Consider the following 10,285-nt stretch of genomic DNA (forward strand, 5'->3'; position numbering starts at 1 on the left):
GACCTTCCACCGCACCCCTCTCCTCCCCCACTATTGCAAAAATGCCCACTAAATTGTCTCATCTAATTTTTCTTTGCATTAACATATCAAGCATTCACACCTATCAAATCCCCACGAATTCCACGTTTCATTCGCCCCCATCCCTCATCTCTCCTTCTCCTTGCGCCCACCTCTCTCTTTCTCCTCCTCACATTCTACATGTCCCAAATGTTACAATGACATCAACACTTTTGTTTCATATTACTTCGTCACATGTGTCTGTCCCTATATATATACATATATTTATATATATGTCCATCGTATCACGTTTCATAGTATCTACAAATAAACTTTGTAGCAGAAATGACGAAAAACAACAGCCCTCAAGATTGGCCTGAGCCAATAGTCCGGGTTCAGTCCTTGTCCGAAAGGAGCATAGATTCAATTCCTGATAGATATATCAAGCCCCTAAGTGACCGTCCATCTTCTGCTGTTCTTGATGATGATACCAACATCCCAATTATTGACCTTGCAGGGCTTTCCGGTGACCCAGAAGCTCGAGCCTCCACGCTCAGCCAAATCTCTGAGGCCTGTAATGAGTGGGGCTTCTTCCAAATCGTAAACCATGGGGTTAGTCCTCAATTGATGGACATGGCTAGGGAAACTTGGCGCCAGTTCTTTCACATGCCATTGGAGGAGAAGCAGCAATATGCAAACTCCCCAAAAACTTACGAAGGGTATGGTAGCAGGCTTGGAATTGAGAAAGGTGCCATTCTTGATTGGAGTGATTACTATTTTCTTCATTACCTTCCCTTGTCCTTGAAGGACTGCAACAAATGGCCCTCTCAGCCTCCCTCTTGCAGGTATATATTTAATATTATTTCTTCTTTAAAAGTGATTTTTTTCTCTTGACAATTCATTTCAATATCAAAGTTTATTGTCTTTCCTTTACTGTACGGTGTTGGGTTGTTTTATGGAGTTGTGTTTCGGTATCTAACATGTCATCATCCAATTACCCAAAAAAAACTAAATCAGGATTATATATATTATTAAGAGGTGGAGTTTAAACTTAACTCATCTTCATCAAACTAACTTATAAGGTTTGTACTAACTTATATACGATGAAATGTTACAATTTTTAGTTAGATCTTCAACCCACTCTCCTCACGTTGATACTACCAACTCAACTCATATGTGAGACTATATATTATGGACGGTTTGATAAGGGATGACCTAATAAACCTAACAAATAATCACTAAGATAAATTCAAAATAACTCTGATAAAGTTAATTATAAGTTTAACTCAATCTTATAAAACTAATTTATAATCCAATATATATGATATTTTGTATTAATTATTTTTGTCCGACGTTCTATGATCCGACAATCCTTTTGTACATAAAACATGCATGCATAATACAACTTGTTTTTGAAATGGAAGAATGAGATTGGCTTAGGCTATTAATTACTAAAGTTGAATTAATGCAGGGAAGTGTGCGATGAGTACGGAAGAGAGGTGGCGAAGCTGTGTGGGAGGTTGATGAAGGTTCTGTCGATAAACCTAGGATTGGAAGAGGAAGTGCTTGAGAGAGGTTTTGGAGGAGAAGATGTTGGAGCATGCATGAGGGTGAATTATTACCCAAAGTGTCCACGCCCAGAATTGACGTTGGGTTTGTCTTCCCACTCAGATCCTGGAGGCATGACCCTCTTACTTTCAGATGACCAAGTCCCTGGTCTTCAAGTCCGAAAAGCCCACAATTGGATCACCGTGAAGCCTCTTCCTCATGCTTTTATTGTCAATATTGGTGACCAGATTCAGGTCAATACTCTCTCTCTCTCTCTCCTTGTAAAGAATGTTTAGCTACAAATTCATATACATGCATCTGTCACATGGAGGGGCATATCAAATTGTGTGTCATTTTTTTAGTTTTATCCTTCGTCGGATTTTTGGATGCGTATGGTCTTTTCAATGTTTCTGCACACACATTAATTATTAACTATATTTATTTAGTTCACACGTCAGAATACTTCAAGCAAATGTTTCCTTCATTTACTATTTCCTTTCATAAAATTAATAAAAAAATAATAAACTAATTTATAAATTGATATTTAATATCAGTTATTAAGATTTAAAAATTAACTTCAAGTAAAAATTAAGATATATCTATTTCACTGTTTGAGAATCATTGTGCACACACAAAAATGGATAAACATGTTGGCGACGGGAACGATAAGGTCGTTCTTTTATTGGCATGACATTTCTAAATAAATAGGCTGAATCGTGCTTTTGCATTCTATATAAGTTTGTGATCGTGAACTTTATCCTGTATATAGTGGTTGTGGCCAATCATGCCCTCATCATATAAAGATATGATAATTATATACCATATAATTACTACTACATAATTGCACCTAGTAAAATATTATTTCTATCATGACTGTATAAGATGAAATATGTAAATTATGTTGACTACTGAAAAAGGTTAGAGCACGCTCCAATAATTCATACTTCAACTAAAACACTACTGTTTCTTTCTAAGATTGTACTATAAAAATTTAAAAAAAGACACTACACTGATTTAACTCTTACAAACCATGTAAATATGTACTAAACATTCGTAGATCTTTGCGTCCGATTTAAGTTTGCATGACGATGTTAGTTTGAGTAGGTTTATATGAATCTGAAAATGGTTATTTATTGTTGTGTTTGAGAAGGTTCTAAGCAATGGAAACTACAAGAGTGTGGAGCACAGGGTGGTAGTGAATTCAAACAAAGAGAGGGTTTCTCTGGCTTTCTTCTACAACCCCAAAAGCAACATACCCATAGAGCCAGTGAAGGAGTTGGTAAAGGCAGACAAACCTGCACTGTACACTGCCATGACCTTCGATGAATACAGACTCTTCATTAGATTGAGAGGGCCATGCGGAAAATCTCATGTCGAATCGTTGAAATCTCCAAGATGATCGATGATATATATATATATCTTGCATGCATTGTACTATTAATCATATATATGTGCACCAAACAGTTAATCTCTCTTATATGTGAATACTGTACCTAAACACGTACTTGTCTGAACAATTTGCCTATTCCAGGGAGGATATATACAATATAGATATGAAATTGATGTGAGAAAAAGAAAGTGTTAATATGTATGTTAATGGCTGAATAATTGAGTGGTCTATAAAATTCCTACTTCTGTAACTATTTGAGATTTGTGTCCCCATTCCAACCGATGACAGTGATAAGTACACCATGATTTTGAGGACAATATTTGTAGCTGTATCTACTGTATTAATTGTATGAGGCAAAGTTACTTGACAAGCTTGTTTCAAATTCAATGCTCTAAATTAATTATTGAACTCCACTCAGTTTTCTTTTCCACACTGCTTTTGGCTTTATTTCCAAAAGGATATTTTCAAAATGAGTGTTATTATGGTATATATTCTCGTATATATTAAGCAAAATGTATATCACATTTTGTCCCTACAATTATGGTGGTCAAATATAGGATTTTTTGTGTGTGACTGACTTGCTATTGATCCTTGAAATTTTAGTTTTTTTTTAAATGAATTGGGACATTTTAAATATTCTAATTAATTTATTTAATTCTTAGAAATGATCTACCTATTGAGTATCCTTTTAATAACAATATATACATACATACATATATTTATATATATATATATACATATACATATATATATACATATATATATAAAAGAAAAAAATATTTAACAATGCTCCAATTGTGCACACTCCTAACCTTACTTAGTAGCAATGTCCAAAAAATCTAAGCTTAAAAGAAGCAAAGAACTATATATATACATACATACATATATATACATACATATATATATATATATACATATATATATATACATATATATATATATATACATATATATATATACATATACATATATATATATACATATATATATAAAAGAAAAAAATATTTAACAATGCTCCAATTGTGCACACTCCTAACCTTACTTAGTAGCAATGTCCAAAAAATCTAAGCTTAAAAGAAGCAAAGAACTCTCATGGAGCAAATATGTACTAAACATTAACACACCTAAAATATTCAAATACATGTACATATAAGATGAAACACCCTAACTATTATGTAAACAATTATTATTTAATTAAAAATTAAGAGTTTTTTTATCGATAAAAAATAAAATAAAATAAAAAAAACATTCCAAGTGTTTCAACCCGATAACACAATTTTTACAAATTATAGTTCCTTTACACCTAATTACATCAATCTAAGTAAATGACTTGTCCCACATCTATCACACACAAGTGTTAACAACACTAAAAATACACTATGATAGAGAACAGTGATACATAAGCACATTTATTGTCCCCACTTTATATATGACATCAAATAAAATTTACTACACCTTTTATATTAACAATAAAAAATAATATAAATGAGTCTACCTTTTTACTATGAATTCTTTCTATAGTGGGCAACCAATTACAATGAGAATGAGAAAACATGAAAGTTTCCACGTATTTTATTAGAAAGTTTCCACTTATTGTATTAAAGGGGTGATTTTGTACTAATCAAATCGAATAAATAGGTAGTGATTCTTCATACAACTGTCCTCTATTTAAATAATAGAGGGGATAAACGATAGTTGTGGGAGTAGAACCGCTGTCTTTTTTGATGCGTTTAGGTATATATGACGATTTTATCCCACAACCGCCGTTTATACCTCTGCTATTATCCTAATTTGAATTCTGCGTCACTTACGCTTTTGTTCTCTACATTTTCGTTTCTTCTTCTTTGTGCTCTCTCTTCATTTTGTTTCAACTCTCTTCACTCATTGTCTTTTGTAAGTTCTTCCGCTTTTGTTCTCATTGCTTATTCTTTCACTTTCGTTCTCTGCTTATTCTTCCTCCACCCTCATTACTCATTCTTCCATTGGTTCATTGTCTTAGATTCTTGTTTGCTTTCGTCACCACTGTTGTTGTTCTTGTTTCTCTTATTGCTTCCACCACCGCACTCCGCTTTACTTCGCCGCAGTTGCCCTCCACGTCGTCGCTACCCTCCATCGCTACTGCTATCACCATTGCCACTTGAGGTTGGTGTTGTTTTTAATTTTTATGATAATTTATATATTTTATTATTTATTATAATTTATATTTTAGTATTTATAAATTTTTAGGTAATTATTATTAATTTATATTATATTAATTGTAGTTCTTATTAATTTATAAATTTTTAATTTATATTATGTTAATTGTTATAATAGAATTATTAATTAGTTAGATTGTAATTAGAGTAATATATATTATTTTATAAATAATTTAATGATTTATAATTAATATTTTTTATTGAATTGTATGTATTATTAAATTTGTTAATTTTATATTACACGTATATTTATAATTCTTTAATACGTGTTGATATTAAGTTCCGGGGTGTTCGATCCTCACAATTATTTTCTGTGAGAGACTCTTAGTTTCCCGTTTCAGATTTAATACATGTATTTGTCTACTACTTTATAATTTTAATTATTTTTAAAACATTTTTTAAAAAGTAAAAGAGGTTGTAGTGACAATAATTGTATTAAGTATCAAATTGTCCAAATAAAAACTACTAATAGACAATGGTTGCAAAATCGCTATATAATTGGAAAAAAACTGTTATCATTGACTTTTTTTTTCCACTAGTATGATTAGAAAAAAAAACTAATGAAATAACTACAATCACATTTTCATCTCACACTTAAATAAACATTCAACAAACACAATGCTTTTATAATGAGAATAATAGGTTTAGACCAAACTAACAAACTTAGTAAATTAAAAGGAAAATGATAACTAGAATCACATGGCACAATACTTTGATAGAGACGTTTGTGGGAGATTTGAAACACCTGGTGATATAAAGCATAGGGTCACTATCTGAAGCAATAATAAAAGTAGTGAGTGATTGAGTTAACATTATGGGAAGAAAGTATGGTATAAAGGAGAGTAGTCTCTATATGGGTAGGGGGAGATGCATTCATCAATTCTGAAAACAAGTGTGAGAGGTATATTTCGTATGCGGGGCATTTTATGAACACTACTTTTCAATGTGTATATTAAGATAATTTTTTTTTTAATAAAAACACTTTAATATTCATCTATTTTTGGACTCATTACTCCACATTAGCAAAATCTCAATGATTTTTTGCCTAACAAGCAAAAACACTTTTTTTTCTTCTATTATTAGGTCTTTGAATTTTAATCAGAATATATAAACTAATTTTCAGTTTTCGTTAAAGATTGTGTTAATTAATATGTTTAATACTGATTTTTAAGTTCAATTAGAAACAAAATTCACTTCAAACTTGAATATATATCGATGAAAAATGATATTTAAAAATTACAATAAATAACATTTTCTAAATTTGATAGCAAGGTTTTAACTACTAATTATTTAGTTTCTAAATTTGGTAGCAAAAAGTTTGGTTACTAATTAAATACCAATTTAAAAATCATTTAATAATAATAAAAAACAAAAAAATTTTAGTTTCTAAAATGCTCTCTAATTTAGTCACTATAACAACTGATTATTTTTTATCTCTAAAAAATTGTTTTTATTTCATAATTTTCTTGTAATGTATAGACCTTAATTTATTATATTTTATCTATGATTTTTATAACTAGATTACTTTTTGCTTGTTAGACATCCTAACAATGTGATCGAACATTAACTTCCACGAGTATATATATATATATATATATATATATATATATATATATATATATATATATATATATATATATATATATATATAAATAAATAAAAGTGAATTTCAAATTCCATTATTTTGATGATTTGAAATATCTTCTAAAAATTTATAAATTTTAATTCCCTTTTAATTTTCTCATTATTTTACTAAAAAAAATTATATTCACCAAATAAATGAATATTACTCTCTTAAATTACCATATCCAAATTCAAAATAAAATTATTTTTGTATCTCAAATTACTACGTTAAAACTTGGTTATCTGTATCTTATTTACAACAATAGTGAAGATTGATATATCATAAAACATAGAAATCGTTCATTCTTTTTCGATAAAAATAAGAAATAAACATAAATTCAATAATTACCCCCATATCATTGTACAACTCTCTGCTCCATCTCGAACATTAATAGTAGCTATCATAATTATTGAACCTTCTTGGTAGAATATAGCTATCAAATGTAAGACAAATACACACCCACAATTTTGTTTCACAAGAATTTTTATATATAGGGTACTGATTCTTAGTATGAATATGCTTAATTTTTTTTATTAACAAATAAAAAAGTAATAAATAAAAATATTTAAGGAATATTTTAACCCTTTAAAAAAACCTACATGAAATAACAAAAATTTTACATAGAATCTATCATGATAAAAAAAAAAAAACTCTCAAATACTAGATGCACATGATTCGAAACTTGCACTAGACATAAAAAAACATAACAATACACAAAAAAATATATCAAAGTCCTTTATCCCATTTAACAGTGTATTATGCCTTTTACCAAAAAATCACTATGTGGCTTGTTAGTGCACATCATATAAATCTTGACTACTTATTATATTAAGTATGAAATGCTTAATTTGATGCTTCCTGTTTTCAATTTAAATTCATAATATTTATAATAATATTTCAGTTTTATATATGATCAATTTTTTTGTAAAAGAAGACAAATCTTATCAACATTTTCTTTCACGGGGTATATAATTGTATTTTTGTGGTGCATCTGATTCAACATGTCACAATTCATTCTTGCTTTCATGTATCAGAATCAGATTATTATAAGAAACTTTCTTTTTAGTTCGTCGAATCTAGCTTCTATTCCGTTGTATTCTTCCATTGTTTATAGACCCAGCAAGATTCTCCACTTGATTGTCTTCAGTTAATAATCTGAAAAAAATAAGGTACGGATTGATACAATGAAAAAATTATAGACTTGCATAATTTCAATAAAAATATATACAATATTGTAAAAAGTATATTAATTATTATTTTATGAATAATGGTCCCAATTCATATAAGAATTTCTCACATAAACCAGAATATAGACTGGTTCCTCGCAGACCTAGCTCTAGCCAGTGGCCATTGTTGAACAAGACTGTTCAACAACGTGGGTCATTGCTCCTAACAGAATTACAAGAGTTGTTCATAAATAAAAAAAACCCACATGCTACCTTAATCAAATTCATGTCACAGGTGAGCTTTATCTCATCACAAGAAAACAAGTGTAACTGTGTTGAATATTCTAGAGCTTCATCATGCTCAAAAGTCAGTATTGTCAACTATTTATTAAGGTTTTCATAAAAAATAATATACCAATGACTACGTTTTTTAATCACGTGCATGAAACTGTGCACTGACACTTTGTTTATTTTTTCAAAAGGGCACTCATGTTGTCTCATAGTGAAAGTGAATCACCCTAATCTGGATTTGTTCATATGGGATTACGTATATACATGATGGGTTCGTTTCAAACTTTTTCTTTCTTATGAAATATTTTAACACGGAAAGACATGCCACAAACTTCTTAGTTTAACGTTTGTTTCGAAGAAAAAGCACACGTTTCTTTTCTTTTATAATTCATTGCAAAGATTTAACAAGTAACTAACACAGTTTTTTATGAAAGATAAACAGAACCAACTTGTGCATTTGCATGCTGTCAAATTGAATCAATTGTCGTTTGGATGATTTGAAATCTTTGAATCTGGAGAACTCTGAATGGTAGTTTAACCTTTAACGTCAGCGTCGTGAGGGAGATAAAGCCAATCTGGTACCTTTCAATCTTTTCAAGTAAGAAAAGTATAACCATCTTTGGATTCTGGTGAAAATTTTCCACTTGTGTGCAGTAGATCAAGTGGCAAACTGAAAAAAAACAAAATTAATATTAATTTTTTTTCTAGAAGTCTTCTATCTAAATATTTTGCCAAGATGCAAAAGTGATATGTTGATTAACTATATTTTGTCTTTGATGTGGTGAAGTATTTCTAGTAGAGGTGCTAGGTAGGTTCCCTACACGACATATCTGAAAAGGTTGTGCCACTCCATATACATGAACAACAAATTTGACATAAGTTTTGTCGCATTTGATTTCATATCAGTCGAAAAGAAATAGGTGACAAAACACGAGTTTAGTTTGTGTTACTGTTAATAACAGTTTAATAAAGGCAAGTAATGTTCATTGAATAAACTATTTGTATTCTGCTTGTCTAAAATTAGTCATTCAATCACACCAGAGAAGTCACAACATACATGTACGTAAAACAGTGAAAAACTCTTTACATACCCTAAGGGGAACATAGCACATGCATCGATTTAATGGCCAAATTTTAATGGATTATATTAGTGATGGTAATTATCTTCTTGGACAAAATTAGAATTCAGAGATGGGAGTTTAACCTAATTGAAATTATGTGTTAACTTCTGGTTTGTCGGCTAATTTATGCTAAAATAAGACTAAACATGCATAATAAGACTAAACGTGTGTTGGTTTCACTTGCACAAACTTAAGACGCATTTTATTTTTGTTTAAATTATAAAAGGTAACCCATGAAAAAAATATGACTTAAACTTTGATTGAACAACTTTTTCTAAAAACAAAAAATAGATAAACAAGTAAAATAAATTAAACTATAACTCTATAGTTTAACTTACTAAAATTTGGTGTTTATGAGAAAATTTAAATTAACTTTTTATTATTTTATCTTCTAAGTCCTTATGAAAAAATTTAAATGTGTGAAAACGAATGTTTAAATATTGATTATGCGCTAGCTTAGAAACAAACACTAAAAGTTTGGAAACAACATTAATTTGCATCGATTTGAAAATGGGACGCGTGGGTCAATAACACAAAATTATGCTTTTAAGTTTGAAATTATATTAATTATTATTTTAATTATATATTTATATTTATGTTGTTTTGAATATTTTTCTTAGTAATAAAAAACACTTTTAAATTGATAAAGATTATTATAAATAAAAAAATTAATTACAATTTTTATTTTTATTTTTTATTAACGAGACAAAATAAATAAATATAAATCGTTTTAAAGATGATTCAACACTTTTACATAACAATTCAGAAACGACCAACAACTCCTCTCAAAAGAGAGACCTTGAAAGCTTACCGGAAGTTGTCAACTCAAAACCAACAAAGACATCCAAAAAAGAAAAACACCATAAAACTGGAATCAATATAAATAATTTTTTATATGGACATCAATATCAATCAAAGGACACAATATTGTCATGGTAATCAAAATACAAAAG

At 29.4% G+C, this 10,285-nt stretch overlaps 1 protein-coding gene across 1 annotated transcript; it reads left to right on the forward strand.

Moving 5' to 3' along the window:
- Window positions 1-3,123, forward strand: LOC137825804 (jasmonate-induced oxygenase 2). Its single transcript, XM_068631593.2, has 3 exons — window positions 1-842; window positions 1,469-1,799; window positions 2,696-3,123. Exons 1-3 carry the CDS (start codon window positions 343-345, stop codon window positions 2,942-2,944), a joined length of 1,080 nt encoding a protein of 359 aa, XP_068487694.1. The 5' UTR covers window positions 1-342; the 3' UTR covers window positions 2,945-3,123.
- Window positions 3,124-10,285: the final 7,162 nt, after the last annotated feature.

Source organism: Phaseolus vulgaris, chromosome 8, assembly GCF_051622355.1.
Source record: "Phaseolus vulgaris cultivar YP4 chromosome 8, ASM5162235v1, whole genome shotgun sequence".
In the NCBI taxonomy this organism is placed as follows: Eukaryota; Viridiplantae; Streptophyta; class Magnoliopsida; order Fabales; family Fabaceae; genus Phaseolus; species Phaseolus vulgaris.

Bases quoted from the DNA above. Each gene is read 5' to 3' on its own strand.
- LOC137825804 (XM_068631593.2), top strand. From the start codon at position 343: ATGACGAAAAACAACAGCCCTCAAGATTGGCCTGAGCCAATAGTCCGG. The intron at 843-1,468 runs GTATATATTTAA...GAATTAATGCAG, and splicing joins TCTCAGCCTCCCTCTTGCAG to GGAAGTGTGCGATGAGTACG. The intron at 1,800-2,695 runs GTCAATACTCTC...GTGTTTGAGAAG, and splicing joins ATATTGGTGACCAGATTCAG to GTTCTAAGCAATGGAAACTA.